Genomic DNA, 17,353 nt, shown 5'->3' on the forward strand with positions numbered 1-17,353 from the left:
TTCCCCCCCCCCCCTCCCCTCTGTTTGTTTCCCAGAGTTAAGAGTCTCTCATGGTTTTTCTCCCTCTCTGATTTCTTCCCAGTTTTCCCTCCCTTCCCTGATAGTCCTCTAAAAACTTAGGACATGTTGTAGGATTTGGAGACTTAATTTAGTAGCTATGCATTGCTCAAGAAAGAATCCATATTTTCTGTGGTCATCAGCTTAAAAACCCATGGCATTTTGTTTAAATTCCAGTTAGTTAACATAAAGTGTACTATTAATTTCAGGAGTAGAATTTAGTGATTCATCACTTACATATAACACTCAGTACTCCTAGTGCCCTCCTTATATCAGTGTTGGTTCATCACTTGTAACAAAGGTACCATTCTATTGGAGGAAGTGGATAGTGAGGAAGCCTATATACGTGGGTATGGGGGGGTATATGTAATATCTCTGATATCTTCTTAATTTTATTATGAACCTAAAACTGCTCTAAAAAGCAAAGACTGTTAAAAACATTAATGATAAAAAAAACTATGGCATTTTCAAAACTAACCCTTGATAAATTTCATAAACTAATTTTTAAGCTGTCATCTGGATTGAAAGCTTATTAGTGGCTGAAACTGCTTAATAAGGGACTACTCAGAAGGGACTTAATAAAGGACTAATGATATACTTAATAAAGTATCTGCTGTCAAGACTCATCTAACCAGTTTATAGGTGGTTTGAGTCAAACATGAAATTTTATTTCCCAGTACTGGGGAAGGAAACAGCCCAGAACTACCTTGAAAATGTATGTCTGAAATGAGGAGAATACATGCAAAATCTCTTGGGCAGATAGGCTTTCCCAACAGCCATTCTCTAATATACAATGTATAATCTATATATTTCAGAGACAGGTGTTACCCTTGTATGTAAAAGTTTGGGAAGTGCTACAGAAAATATTTATGTTGAAAAAAACTCCATCAAATGCTTTTTAAAGAAGCACAAGAGAAAATGACAAGAAAAACCCAACAAAGGGAATTAAATGTACTATGCGAGGAAGAATTTATAGCATAGTTATAAAGAAAGCACGTAACAAAGTCACAGTTCTTGAATTAAAATGATGTTGCAGATATTTTGAGGGATTTTACAAGGTCTAGGATGGCCTGTTCATTTTTCTGTATCTTGCTAGTCAGCTGACTCAGAAAATAATTTATGTTGGCTTGAATAATTTCCCTTGTCAAGAAGCACCAAACACCTCTGAAAGTTACTCGATTATTTTACGGATTGGAGAGGGAGAGGTAAAGTCTGGACTTGCATTTAAAAGCTCGCTGTTTTTTTGCTTTTTTTTTTTTAGCCACACATCCTCTTCTTGACTCATGAAACTTCCCTCATTCTCTTTTCCTTTTCACAAACTTATACAGCTTTTTCAAAGAAGTTCTAATATAAAACCCAAACTGTGGAGTTTCATATTCTTTGTGGACTTCGTGTGGTGGCATACCATATGAACTACGTAATACTTACTTGTCATCATCCTTTCTCAATGGAATATTAAAATAAATAATCAAGCAAATCCCCACTGAGAAACATACCACAAATTAAAGCTGCTTTAGGCACAATTTAACATACAGCTTTTTGAGGAATATCTTTTTTTTTTCAGTATGCAATTTAAATAAGTATAGGCTGCAAGTTTGAGCAAGGCAGAACTCCTCCCCTTTGTTTAAGACAACTTCCACATTTCTGTGTGTGCACTTAAGGAAGTCATCCACATGTAATCACTAGGCCATCTGTGAATAGGAAAATTGTAAGTGTGCTACATTTGCTGCATTCCTTCAGGCCTTAAACTTTTGTTAAAATGCTCCATAAATGGATCAAATGGACTGAAATTGTCTACATCTGAAAAGCAATAGAGGAGATAATTCATGTTGTAATGTTCTTATCCTTAATAGAAAAGAGATCAGTGAAATGCAGTGGTAAAGAAAACACTAGAGAATACTGGAAAAAATATATCTTCATACTTAATGCTGTAGTCAATGTGATCACAGTTTATTTTGTTAAGTAGAAAAAAAGTTATTTTTAAAAACAAAAGACTGGCAAAACTGAACTTAGAACACCATCAAATAATAACCTATATTTCCTTTTTAAAAAATCTAGATTTCTCATTCAAAATTCAATTAGAAATTTTATATCTGATAAGTTTCACTACTATTTTTATTATCAAGTAATTACTTTCTATATTTCCTAGAAAAGGGGAAAAAAGAAGAAAAGGAAACAAAAGTTATATAATTTCTACATGATCATACAGAAAAATATATTCTGGAACAGGGTAATGACTCAGAATCTTTTGTGCTTTTGGTTGTTGGTATGCCCAAAAGTTAAAAGAAAAAAAGAATAATTGTTTAATGATGTTATCACTTTTTGTTTGTATGTTTATTTAACATAGTCTAAAGGTGATTAAAAGTATGTGGAAACAATTCTTGAACTTTCAATACAGACTAAAGCTTTCTCCTTCTGCTTACTTCTATCTTCCTATTTCCATCCTTTAGAACTACGACTAAGCATTCTCTACCCAGCTATATTGTTGAAGGACAAGAAGAAGAACCAGAAAAGAAGATGGTTAGAGGAATGTGTAAAGGAAATATATTAAATGTTTTGCTACATTAAAAAAAGAAGTTAAAAAAAAAGATGAATACAGAGGTCCTTCATTAACTCAAGGTAACACAATAGGGTCTCTGCCCATTGTACGGCCATTAAAATTGATTGTGCTGATTAAGTTGTCCAAATGTTGAGAGTGTGACAAATCTTCTAACGACAATGAACAAGACAGACTGAATTTCATTCTTTCCACCTGACTTGTCAAAATTCCCCCTGGAAACACCTCTTTCATAAAATGAAAACCAAAACCATTTTCTCTCAGAATATAAATTTTAAAGTTCTAGTGGGGATGTATACTGATTGAGCAGGCAATTTTAAAGACAGTTATTAAGCCATTTTGATTAAAAAGAATCGCAGACTAGACTGTAAAAATCAAAGCAGCATTTAGTGTTTTTTCTTCTTTTTCAAAATATTTGAAAATATCTCAACTGACATCCTCCTAAAATAGTTTGTGATTAATAACGGAAAGTCTTGGTATATAAAAAAGAACATGCAATCTGGTTATTATCTATAGAAAATTCACTGTTTAACTGATTGTTGACTACGCACCTATTAAAAGAGATGCCGTCAGCAGTTTAGGGTCATATGGACTCTTCCCACGGCCATTTTCAAAATGTGAGTCCTCCAGCTTAAAAATGTTATCCTGTAGAAAAGAAAAAGAAGGACCAAATTTATTTATAAGAGGAACTATGTTAACATACCTGTTAACCAGAGAGAAGTTGAGTACTCATGTCCACCATCAAGGGATATTATTTGGTAAACTTTAGAGATGGCAAAATAACTTAAGTGGATGAAAACCAACTATTACTAGCCAAATATCTACTTAGCTCAGTGATTTTTAGTAACATTTAGCATGTTATAAGTAATAATGTATAAATGAACTCTAAGGAATAAAACATGTCCTGATAAGAATAGAGTGATCATCTTATCACATAGGTATGCGAAGCACAACCATAATGGCTCTTGAAAGGAGAGAATTTTAAATTTAAATGACTCTTTCTTCCTTCACATAGAGGAAAAAAAGAGCAATCCACTATATTAGATCTAGAACAAAATACATATCTTATTTTTCCATATGTACCTTCCAGAAGGAAATGCTAAACAGCATAGCCTTCACTTCCCCCATTCTATCATTCCTACAACTTTTCTGTTTATATGCTTCTCAAGCATTTTTAAATCACTCACATGAGAAGGTGGAAGATAACTGAAACTATCTTCCTCACTTTCCGTAAGTGTGAAATATCAAACCGGATGTTAGGGGAGGTGTGCCTAGAGGTAGTGTCATCAGAACACCAGCACAGAGGTGACACATTTTTCTCAGTGGAACATCTGCTCAGCTGAGGCTCAAGTACCCAGGAACTGGAGTGAACATCTGACAAGTACCAAGGTAGAAAGTATTCCAGAAAGCTCTGCAGCAAAAGCCTTAAGAAGGAAGTAACTAACTCATGACTGAGACCCTGTTCTCAGTATGCATCAAGCTACTGAAATGTCTATGTGACAGTGGAGTAAATTGGGGAGAGGGGTAATTTCTAAGCACTCTTTTTAGAACCAAATTCTCTGGGAATTAATTAGGTCAGAATATATATGCTTTTTCCAGTAGCACATTAACTTGTCCAGAGACTGAAGTAAAATAGGTTTTTGGCAATTTCTCTACTATTCCCATGAAGTATTTTCTATCTCCTTAGAAAAATAAAGGGTGTTCATTTGATGGCCAATAAGGATCACTTTATTTAACATTTAATATTTCTGATGGAGCTAATGGCAGAGGTTCAAATTATGACTCTTAAAATTCATTTGAGTTAGGGAAGAGTGCAAAAGGAAGCAAACCAAAAGCATTCTCCATCTTTATTACTGTGAGTGAGAATTACCGATTTTATCCTTTCCTCGCAATGATTCTGTATTGGTAATTAGCTATCCCCTGGCAATGATGGTCCTTCAGCTCATTTCTGAAATTTACAGAGCACAGAAATTTATGAGGTTTCTCAGAACTGTGCTGAGTTGTAGTGGGAAGGGCAGTGACTCAGAAGTCAGGCCCATTTGGGCTAAGGATTAGCTCTTGTTTTTTGGTCACCAATTAATCTCTCTGAGCCGCAGGTCTCTAAAAGTCAATGCCAATGGGATATTTAACCTCCCATGTTTATTATAAGGATTAAAGAACTGTAATGAAGCATTTTTAAAGCAGCAAAATAAAAAAATGAACATTATTTTTACTTTAATACTGCTCTCATAACCCCTATAACAGAAGAATATGAAAATCTGACATGTATTGTTATCATTATTGTAAACTTTTCCCAGCATAATCTGAAAGAAATATTACTTTAAGACAGTTATGTAAGTAACCAGATTATAAACCTGTTTACAAATACAAATTTATCATAGGCACTTCAATATTAAAAGGATAATACGAAACTTGACATATGCCAAGAAAAAATACAGAAGAATCCCTTAAGCATTACTTAGATATATTTTGATAAAAATTAGGTAATAAGCCAAAAGAAATATGCTCAGTAAAAGATATACACTCTATTGCTACAAATCACAGAAAATGTTATTAAAATTTGTATATGTGATTATTTCTCATAATAAGGAAGCAGCAGAGAGAAGTCATGATGTGGTTGAAAATATTGTTATAAGTATTATTACAAATTTCTTGTCTTTATAAGACATTTTACAAAACTGACAAAAGATATAAGAGGTACCCATCAAAATATGAGACACTTGATGTCTCGGAACATGTGTCCAAGTTAATAAGACAATGCCAAGGTAGATAAGAAGTTCTTCCAACCTCATGTTTAATACTTGATTTACAAGGTCAAGGATTAAACTTCATAGCAGAGAGGTTAAGCACGTCAGTTACAGTTCAAGAGAAGATGAAAAACTACCCTTTGTCATGGTGTCAGATAATGTGTTCAAAGCTGGCCTTTCCGCTTCCCCTTTCTCCTTTAAATGTAACTCTTACCCAAATTTCTGGGTAATTCTATATTCTTATATGACTCTATTAAAGGGTAAAACACTGAATTTCCTTTCCAGCCTACTGACAAGGGAGCCTGGAATAAACATAATTTGATTCCTGAATAGGGACGTAAAAGACATTTCTCACATATGAATGTTTATAATATAAAATTTATACCCATTACATACAGTAATCGGGTACAAAGTTGTTGATATCAAACAGAACTATCATCCCTGGCTCTTTGATTAATTCTGGGCCTCGGGCAATTCCTAAATCCTTCTGAAAGTATGTTCTAAAAAAAAATCCATTAATTTCATTTTTCCATTGTTTATAGTTGCCACAGTAAAATCATTCTTTCCTATACTGATTGGTATCTCTTGTGCCACAGTGGAAATGCATGCCTGTGTTTTCATCATTGGAAATTAGGATGGGAGTTTAAAATATCTCTAAATGCCACAGACTTCCTAGATGCACTGAAAATTTTTCTTAACCTATAGCCAGACCACAGTCTAGTTCAAAAGCTTTCCTGAAAAATATCACTAATTATAGTATGTGTAAAATTTCTCAACTAAAACAGACTATCCTTTTATTTTTTTTTTAAAGATTTTATTCATTTATTCATGAGAGACAGAGGGAGAGAGAGAGAGAGAAGCAGGAGAAGCAGGCTCCCAAGGAGCAGGGAGCCCGATGCAGGACTCGATCCCAGGACCCCGGGACCATGACCTGAGCCGAAGGCAGACGCTTAACCATCTGAGCCACCCAGGCACCCAACAGACTATCCTTTTAATATGTCTGATAAATTCAATGTGATTGATATAAAGAAACACCTACATTGCTACTTTTGTTATCTTGTGAAAGAGACCTATTAGATGTGTAAAGATATTAACCCATTGTAAACAACACAAAACAGTGTGTTAATGTAACTGAATAATAACATCCTATTGTTGTCATATGTAACATATCACATAGACAACCTTCTGGCTCGGCTTAGAGGCCTTTTGAAATCTGATTGCTACTCAATGATTTTCTGTTTTAAGAGTGTTAAATAGATTACATGTGCAAGTAATAAGACCAGAGATCCTAAGACCAATGTACACAATTAAACTTCATAGCTTTATATGTCTTACTTGGGCTGAAGTAATTTTCATTTTTAGAAATCCATGAACAAAAATCTAGTTGCACGGATTCTAATTGCTTTAGCAGATACTATGAGCATATCATATAAGTTATTGGGCCATATTTTATTACATGATTGCATCAGTTTTCAGCAACTATTTTTAGCTTTCAAGACCACTCTTTCTCCTTTGTCTTTTGGATTTCCTGAATGTTATTAGACTGTGGTGAGGTAAGGCATTAGAGGAAATAATAACTGTGCTAATGTCTAATCCAAAGTCTTATAAATTATAAACCATTGGTGACATCATGGCAATAAATTTCCTAAAACTCAATCTTCCCCAAGTAATAAATTTAGGTAACAAAATTGTGATTTCAGTTGTTTTATTTAATGATTAAAACATAAACGATGTTTGTAAAAAGAAAGAAAAAAAAAGAAAATCCTACATATATATGATAGAATGACCATTTTGGGTGGGAAACAAAATAAGATTAAGTCAAGCCAATACATGGACAGTATTTAAAAACGTATTTTTCTATTTTTTTCAAATTGCTCTTTCTCCTCTCTTGCTCTTCACAAGACACACCTTGTTTGCCAGTTATATTGAATAATCAAGTATTCCCTGGTCACACTATGCTTTTTCTCATCTCTGTTTGAAACCTCTTCCTTCCCCCCCCTCACCTACCCTCAGCCCTCAACCCCAGGGTGAACTTCCTTTAAGAGTAAATTAAAAAGCCTCTTCCTAGGAGAAGTCTTAAGAGATTCCTGCAGATATAATTTATTAGCTTCCTTTGTGCATATCCTAATTAACAATACTACACAGGCAATGACTATATTGGCTTCAGCAAAGACGGGATTTAACAGGATCTCACAGGAAATACTATGGCATACTGTATTTTGCCCAAAGGAGATGTTTTTGTGGATCAAATTCATCTGGAATTTACTTTTCCTAAAAAGGTGACTAGATCTATGTTGTGCAATATTATAACCATGAGCCACATGCGGCTATTTAATTAATTAAAACTAAAAATTCCACTCCTCAGTTACACTAGCTATATTTCAAGTGCTCAACAGTCACATGAGGCTTGTGAATACAGGACTGCATAGGTGCAAACATTCCCATTGTCACAGAAGCTCTACTGGACAATGCAGCTCTAGATCCTGAATCCCATTCCCATAACAGCAAAGAATAAAGTTGGAAATCAGGAAGGCCTCCAAGGAAAGAAGACTTGTCATCACACCACAGTCATAGTAAAAAAAAAAAAAGAAAAAAAGTCCATAAAATCTACAAGTAGGGATTATACTAATTAAAAACACCAGTTTTTTATGTTTATTAACCAGGATTATACTAAGTACCTTTTAATGGCAGTCAGTCCAGATGAATAAATACATGTCCCAAATAGTCCTGTATGTCATTCTTCTTCCATTTGAATCACTTTTCTTTAATCCATGCAGGTACACATTCTACTCATTACTTAAAGTTTAGGTCATGATGTGCGATCCATCAAATGTTCATTGATTTTCCCCAGCAGAAAAAATAATTTCTCCCTGGAACTTGCATAGCATTCTAGTCATACTCCTTTAGTGTCATTTGTTACCTTCAACTTTGATATTCTATGATGCATATGTTCTTTTTTCCCCTATTAAATTATTTTGAGTTGAAGGAAAAAATTATTCGCTATGTATTTTTTCAAATACTAAAATAGAATTGAGTTAAAGCTCAGTGAAAGAATGAGAGAATAAATGAATGAGTGTGTGACTGAGTCGAAGAGGCCTTATAGAAAAACTATGTCACAGGAAAAGAAAGGATATAAGCCCTGGACTCTAGGGGCGTTAAGGATATGACCCAGATGAGCCCAGCTGTGTGGTAGAGGCAGACTATACAATTCAAATATTAAAGCAAGTTTTAAAGTAAGCTCTAGGAAAAATCATATCCTTTAACTTTTTCGTGTTATTGCGTTACTTTTTATTATTGATACTTGTTATACCCTTCAAGTATGGGTTTACTCTTACATAAATGATAAAAAAATAAAACCTAGTGACAGAGTATAACCATACAGTCCTTTCGTTTTTACATCCCTGTTCCTCTTTAATAATTTTCATTGTGCCTTATTAATAAGAACTACCCCTCTTATTTAGAGGCAACTTCATTGAAGGTAAATTTACCAGAATGTTCCTTTGCAGAACTTTAAAAATCTTTCTGACCAGTGTAATCTCTCTGCTGTGTATCCTATCATTCCAGTGTAGCCATTCCACTTCACCATTTTGTACTCAACAGAACTTATGTGTAGGAGCTCCTCGATACAGGCAAATGGAAAAGCAAACTAGAAGAGCTATTTGGGCTTGCCAAATGTAATTTCTACTTAGAAAATACATAATTTCTTACTGGTATTTCATCTTTCTATTTTAGAAAGTTTTATGAAGCATTAATATGATAAATACATGGTGATCTGTGATTAAGAATTATATTTGAAATGTGGAGGTACAAGAAATAAAAAATATGTAACAACAGCACATTATATACCTTACACTATATACATGTATACGTTATATACCTACAATATTATATGCTTATAATGCTATTTAGTGGTTATTTCACTTAACAATGAACATATACTAAGGTTAATGATGTCCTAGTGCTTCAAGTATATTATTTCACTTTAATCTTCAAATACCTCTAACTATTATTATGCCAGCTTTGAGATGAGAATGAGATGAGACGAGAAACTGAGACATTTACATATAATATTCGAAGTCATAAAGCTGATTAGTGGTGTAATAAGAATTTGATAACAGAACTCTTTCCAAATCCATGTTTTTAACCCCTATACTTAAAAAAATTGGGTTTGCCACACAGAGTATGTGAGAGGTACCCTAAAACAGTGGAAACTGGAAGCCACACGAGTTCAAAATGGGGTTAATTTTCTGTTTCAGCATAGGAAAAAAAAAAAGGCTTTATTTGATTTGACACTTAAAAGATGTATTTTGGTGAGAGATGAGTGTATCTGTGAGCACGTATGTGCGTATGTGTGTGCACTGGTTGTGGGTGCAGAGGGTCAGAGAAGCTCGTAGAGAGAGGGCAGAGGAAGCAGTGAGGCAGATTATTCTATCTGGGGGAAACAGCATGAATAAAATCCCCTCACAAATAAATTCATATTTGATAAATAACAAAGTTGAATTTAGACAATGAAGAATACATACATACATTAAGAGATAAGGCTAAAAAATACATTTGGAATCAACTGTGGAAAGTTTTCTGTGCCAAAATAAGCACTTTAATGTGTATTCAGAAGGTGTCAGTGACACAGTGATAATTTTAGCTGGAGAACAATAGCATCAAAGAGGTGCAATATTATGATGAATCTGACAATGATGTGTAGGATGATGTAGAGACATACATGCCTGGTGGCAGGAAAAGAACTGTTGCCATTGTCGGGGGAGGGGAGCATTAGGTCCTTTTACACATTACAGCGATTTAAAGAATTTTTATACGCTGTATGTTGGTGTCTTGGTCAAGTTATTTGGTCAAGCTTCTTTGTAGCTCACATTTGTTAAACTTCTTTTGCAACAGAATCCCTTTCATTTTCCAGCAAAGCTATGGATTATTTCCTCAAGAAAACTGAAGCTAAGCATATACATGTTTTAGAAGCAGTCTTTAGGGATTATTGACTTTATGTGGTAGTCATGTTCAGAGTTTCCAAATCAGTTATTTTATAAAGACCTTTCTATTTCTAACATGGTGTGATTCTATTATCCTATCACTCTGAACTTGGACATTTGCTTCTGGCTCTTTGTCTCCCCTCCTTGAGCATATGCAGGGATATCCAGATTTTTAAAACCCATTTTCCGTTTCATTCTCCATATACTGTTACTTGGAATTCATTTATTTTTATAAATTCAGCTTCTGAACTTCAGTCCCAATCCTTCTGCTATTCTAATCATTCAAACTTAGTTTCCTGGCCTGTTTGAACCTCCTTATTTTCCACAGTGATTTCAAAGTTGAGACCTATTAAAAGTTCTTGGCTCCTGGAAAGAATATAAGACCAATTACAAATAATAAACTTCATAAAAACTGTCAGAAAGAGTTACTTAACAATGTACATTATAGAAGATACAAAAGAAATGTAGCCCTGGTCTCTGTTACTGAATGTTATATGAATAAAGCAAATATAATTTTGCTGCACTGATTAAAATGTATTAGTCCTGCCTTAGATTTAACTATGACTTCAGCTATATTATATCATATTAGAATTTTATCTTTCTCTGCAATAAAATAAAATAAAACATCACGGCAAATAAATGACTATTAATGGGATATAAAACAAAAGAAAACAAACAAAAAAACCTCAGTGAAAGACAAGTTCAAGAAAAGGATTTACTTATAAGGACTTTTAAGTCTGAGTATACCAACAATGCCTTCTTTTCATATTAAGTGTTTTGAGTTTTTTTTTTCTTTTTGAGACAGAGTACATGTGGTAGCAAAGAGGAAAGAGAGAAGGAGAAGGAAAGAATCTTGAGCAGGCTACATGCCCAGCGCGGAGCCCAACATGGGGCTTGATCTCACAACTCTGAGATCATGATCTGAGCTGAAATCAAGAGTCAGACTTTAACTGACTAAACCACCCAGGCGCCCCTTGATTTGAGTAGTTTTCGATGTATAAGAACTATAATATTTGGTTTTAAAGCCAAAATGTAGTCATTTGATGCTAAAATATTTAGTCAATAGTAATTATTATTATACTTACTCAATAACTACCACTACTTTTTTTACATATACACCCTAGAAAGGGAATTTTCCTCAGCAAGTAAAGCTACAAAATCAACTATATAACTGTTATAACAAAAATAAATTTTATCTATTAAATAATAAAAATGTCAGTTACATAAAATATTGCCCAGTTTAATATTCATGATCTATGATCATTCTCTAGATACATAAGACTTTTTTATTGAATATAATTTCTGTTCCTGAGAAATTCTTAGGTTCCAAAACAGAAAGACGGATAACATCGTCAGGGCAGACACTTCCATTAAGCTCATCTACAGGTTAAACCTAAGTAGGGATGGTTGGCTCCTGGCCCCACTGATTTCAATGTCTATACCTGTTCAAGCATTGTGTTAGTAGAGAAGAAATCTTACCTCTGAAATTGGTCTACAGAGATCATATGGCTTTACTGTGATCCAGAAAATTCCTGTCATTTGTATTTTAAGGTAGATGTGATAAAATATTGTTTATGGATTATGAAACCTAGATGTTATGACTCATTGTGCCAATTACTGATTTTTGTGAAGTGCCAATATTCTAATCTATGAAATGGAAATAATCCACAGATTTGCCTCAAGGATTAAATAAAATATACTGTGTTTTAACAGAGAGATATTTAAACCATACAGAAATCTAGTTAATTATAATTTTAATTATCATAAATATATTTTGAATGATATATCTTTGCTATGATAGCATGTTGATAACTCATTTTCGATGATAACAATAGCTAATATCTGTTAAGCAACTATTAGGCAAGCACAGTCTCCTAAGTGCTTTGGAGGTATTACTTTTTACCCTCACAATACCCCTGAAATACATAGTGTGATTATCCTAATTTTGTAGATGGAGTAACAAAGAGAAAAAGTGACTTGCCTAATGTCACACTGCTAGTATGTATCAAGCCAGGTAGCCAATTTCTAAAATCAAGAATAGCTGGAGAAATTATAAAAACCTATTTTTTTGTACTTGATTTGCACAACCACGTTACTTCATGAATACACATCATACATAAAATGCTGTCATAGTAATACCTCTTAACCGAACTTTGCATTCCCTGTAGTTCACACGTTAGGCCTTGAATTAGTCTAAACGGAAGTGATCATGACAGATAAAACTGTATTTAATACAGCCCTTGCATTATACTATTAATATAGTAAAGACAAGTAGAAGGAATTAACATATTTCTAACCTTATTAAAAAAAAGTAAATGAAATTGCTTTGTTCCCAAGTTTGTGAAAAAGTAGTATCACTTTATCCTCATAACAATATACAGTCCTTACAGCTGGATTAAATAGGATTTGCCTTCTAAATTTAAGGAACCTGAATTTATCTGGGTTCCTCAAACAGTGACATAATTCATCTGCTTTCTGTCATCATTAAAATTAATGGTATAAACCAAGGAAAACAGAAAGCATATGTGTTCATACTTCATGCAGATTATGTTTTTAATAGGAGCTTAATTTGAGTTTATGCAGATAACACATACCTGTCATAGTATAATTATTCAGCTACAAATGCTTGTTAACTCCCAAGGTATGTAACAATGAAAGGAAAAATTCTATCTTGGTTAGAATGAGAAATTCCAGAACATGAACAATTTACTCTACAGTGTTTTACCCCAGTGAGACCTGATAAAGTAAGTTCAACCAAAGAGCAAATCATTGGCCCCCCCAAAAATAAAATAGTAGAAGAATTAACTTGATCTTTCTTTCCATGTGCATGTTAAGTCTTCTATGTTCAAAGCATAATTACATTTTTATTTGCTATCTTATCATTTCATAAAGCACCAGACTTTTTTAATCCTAAATTATGAAAGTATAGCTATTACTTTTTTAACAGTTGCTTTTACAAATATGTTTGTCACATCTGTGATTAGATACCACTGGGAATTTTTATCAACTTAAATGTAAATATGCCAATAGAAAGAAACATATGTACTGTAAGAAGTATTGACATCTACTCATGTGGATTCTTTACATTTCAAGATTGTTTCATAGATACTATCTGGGAAATAATTAGGCCAATAGAAGTAACATTTTATTTATACCAAGATATGTTTAAGTGAAACTTGGTCATTTAAGTATTGTCATAATCATATGATGTAAATATATGGTTTTTGTTTCGCAAATTAGGAAATATTTAAATATTTATTATTTTGGCAGAGGTACTGTAGGAGAGAATACTTACTATAAATTCTTTGTGAGAATAGAAGTTTTAGAGAATAATTTGGGAATTAGAAAGAGCCTCAAAAATATCCACACACTTGATTACTTTACTTTTGGAAATATATACAAATGCAAAGAAAAAAAGGAAAAAATTAAAACAAGATAAAGTTCATCATGTAATTTAGAATACTGAAAAAAAAATTAAATACCAGTAAGAAAGGGGTGGTAAATTATGTCATGCCTACATAATTGACTATAATACAGGCATTATAATAGATGTGTCTATCAATTATAATACCTAAAATTAATACCTATGAAAACGTTACTGAAGCAATAATGCAATAATTATGTAAGAAGATGCATGAAAAAAACTGAAGGAAATTCATTATAATATTAAGTCTCTAGCTTATGTCATTTGCATATTTTTTCTATTTATATTGTTTTTCTCTTTCTTCATATTTTATGCAATAATCATGTAGCTCATATATTTAAAAAAACAGGGTCTCTACAGGGTCTCTGTATCTTACTATCTAAGCAAATCTTCAAACTGACAGCGCATGGACTGAATGTGGCCCAGAGACATGCTTTATTTGCTGGCACAAGGTTTTGAAATCTTGAATTTGAATGCCTTTTCATGAGACTTAGGACTTTTCATGGGACAATCCATTCCACTCTTCCCTACAGTTTTGTGTTTCCTTCTTCATCTTTTTATGTCACCTGTATGGTCACCATAGGCATTTGAGTTTGCAACCCCTATAAAGTATTATAACTTACCTGAATCACCAAAAATACACTGCATCTATACCTACTAGTCCCCATTTTTCAGATTTACTTCATATGACAAAATCCTCAGAAGGAATGTGCTCATGCTCAGATATCTCATGATGGAACACTATAAGGTTTAGCAATTAATCATGGTTAAACAGAAGTTAATGGGGACTTCAAAGTGACGTGAAACTCTAATTGTCACAGCATCATAAATTTCCATAGTTTTTTGCTCATTCTTTTCATATAATTAAGTTGATCGATCTATCTATCTATCTATCTATCTATCTATCTATCTATGTAAATACCACTCTTCACAATGTCTCTTTTATTTAAAAAATGGACTGTTCCAAATATTTATATCTAAATTAATTATCCAGAATCCTTAAGAGTTGAACTTTAAGAGTGTATAGTTAACTACTGAAAAATACAGGCACAGCAGTCCTTACAGAAGTACCCAGCCATTGGGTGACTTCTTTTGCTTTCAAATTAATGACCATAGAGACATATCTATATCATATGTTGAGTTGGGCTTTTGGGTCATTATTTCTAATCTATTACAGTAAAAGTCTTAATTATTTATAAATGAATCTAACTGGTAGAAGTCAGTTTCTGCCTAAGCCAGATTTCTTTGTTATCAAATAAACAATCATAATTATATAATCTAGAATAAATCAAGCATTTTTATTTGGATTAATTAGAATGTTTGATGCTGAAAATTAAACTGTACATCTAAAATTACCATTCACATGGACTGAAATTTATATCATTCTAAGTGACATTTTTAATTAGACAAAACAATAAATCTTTACTATAAATAATTTTAAGACCTGTAACCTCTGAAACAAATAATACATTATATGTTAAAAAAAAAAAAGAAGAAGAGAGTAGGAAGGGAAAAATGAAGGGGGGGAATCGGAGGGGGAGACGAACCATGAGAGACTATGGACTCTGAGAAACAAACTGAGGGTTCTAGAGAGGAGGGGGCTGGGGGGATGGGTTAGCCTGGTGATGGGTATTAAAGAGGGCACGTATTGCATGGAGCACTGGGTGTTATACGCAAACAACGAATCACGGAACACTTCATCAAAAACTAATGATGTAATGTACAGTGATTAACATAACATAATAAAATAAAATTTGAAAAAAGAGTAGTTGAAAGCTCAATATCTTGCTCAGCTTATTCATGGCCATTTATTTTTCTTAAAAAATGTACTTTATTCCCTGTCATTACAAAATTTAAAGTTTTAGGGGTAGGGAGAGTATTAACACATAAAAATTGAGAGTAGTAAAAATTAATTACTTTAAGTTATGACATCTATTCCTACCTATTTTGTGTTATGCAAATTCAAAATGAAGAGATAGTTTAAATAAGTTGAATAAAGAATGCACATGATATATATGTGGCATACTTAGAAGAATGGCTCAACTTGAACATTGGATAGATGTGGGAATAAAAGAAAAGAAAAATTTAGCAAAACTGTGCTCTGTCTAGGCACTGGTGAATTAAAAAACAAAAAAACAAAACTGTTATTATCTACCCAAGTCTATGTTTGATCAACGTTGATGGGTAATACACATAATTACAATCAGAAGTCCCCTAAATAAATATGTATGCTAATAGAAAAATTGGAATAAAAAAGGCAAATGTAAAAAAGTTATGTTGGACTACTGATTAGGTCTATCTATGCATTATAGTTATAAATACACATACACATACGTACATATACATACATATGTATGTATTCTATATATTTGACTTCATATATATGTTACATATAAATGTGTACAACTTAATATTATATATTTTAAAATCTTAAGTATGATAGTAGGTTCACAAGTATTTTAAGATACAGATACCCACAGACTAAAATGTATGTTAAAGGTTAAGAAAACAGACTTTTTAAAAATTATAATATTGACTAAAGCATCCTATTTTCTTCTGCCTTCTTCCTTTTTTTACTTGTTTCTAACACTATGATGAATAGGATTAATGATGACCTACCTCATGGTGGCAGAAGAAAAATACTTTAAAAAAAAGATTCTATTTATTTATTCATGAGAGACAGAGACAGAGAGAGGCAGAGGGAGAAGCAGGCTCCCTGCAGAACAGGAAACCTGATGCGGGACTCAATCCTAGGACCCTGGGATCATGACCTGAGCCAAAGGCAGACGCTTAACCAACTGAGCCACCCAGGTGCCCAGAAGAAAATTACTTAAAAAAAAAAAAAAAGATTATACCTTTGGGGTAGCTTTTTGGTTTGCTTGGCAGTTTTGCTTTAATTCTGCTCCCTTTACCAGTATGTTATCATCAGCTTCATTATCCATGCTACTGTTGTGTGCTAGCACACTCAGAGGCAAGAAGTAATGCTTTTGAAAGAGCAGACTATATTATATACATTTAATTCATTTTCAAATGGTGAACTATTTATTTGAGCTGCATTCTAGTTGCAAAGCTGAATAACAAGGATAAGTGGCGGGAAGTGGAAAGAGATCAAAATGATAACAAAAGAACGGGAAAGATAATGAAAAAGGCAGTGAGTATATTGTGGAGTAGTAAATCCTGAGGAATTTATGTAATTCTTAATATTATTATAATCACTGAAGAATCCTGTAACTCTAAATAAAGCAATTGTATTTGCAACAGAAATATATTTTCTTTTAGTCATCTTTATGACCTTGCATAATTTAAAAAGAAAAGGTACTATTATTACATTACCTTGTAAAAATTTAGTCCTGAGGTCCTTTTCAAAGGATGACGAAGAAAATCTAAAAGCATCTTGAACATTGCAAATCTAGGCAAAGTTTATAATGCTATTAGTTTTAAGCTCAAGGAATACCTGTATGAATCTGTTATTATTTCTAACTCACAAAAAATTTAAGCAGTCTAAAATCTCCACATGGATAGAAAAACTACATTTTGAGTTTTTGGCATTACTAAAACATTGCAGGTGTCATGCTCTCAGATCAGT

General features: G+C 33.0%; 1 protein-coding gene across 3 annotated transcripts in view; it reads right to left on the minus strand.

The window, feature by feature from the left end:
• SEMA3A (semaphorin 3A) overlaps positions 1-17,353 on the minus strand; it is a 472,351-nt gene that overhangs the window by 92,194 nt on the left and 362,804 nt on the right. For all 3 annotated transcript variants that reach the window (XM_073898730.1, XM_073898731.1, XM_025873255.2), the window contains one exon: positions 3,166-3,259. In XM_073898730.1, the coding sequence (XP_073754831.1) occupies positions 3,166-3,259 (94 nt within the window). The remainder of the gene's footprint in view (positions 1-3,165; positions 3,260-17,353) is intronic.

This window comes from Callorhinus ursinus, unplaced genomic scaffold, assembly GCF_003265705.2.
Source record: "Callorhinus ursinus isolate GAN/ISIS: 27379988/994484 unplaced genomic scaffold, GSC_fseal_2.0 scaffold12, whole genome shotgun sequence".
In the NCBI taxonomy this organism is placed as follows: domain Eukaryota; kingdom Metazoa; phylum Chordata; class Mammalia; order Carnivora; family Otariidae; genus Callorhinus; species Callorhinus ursinus.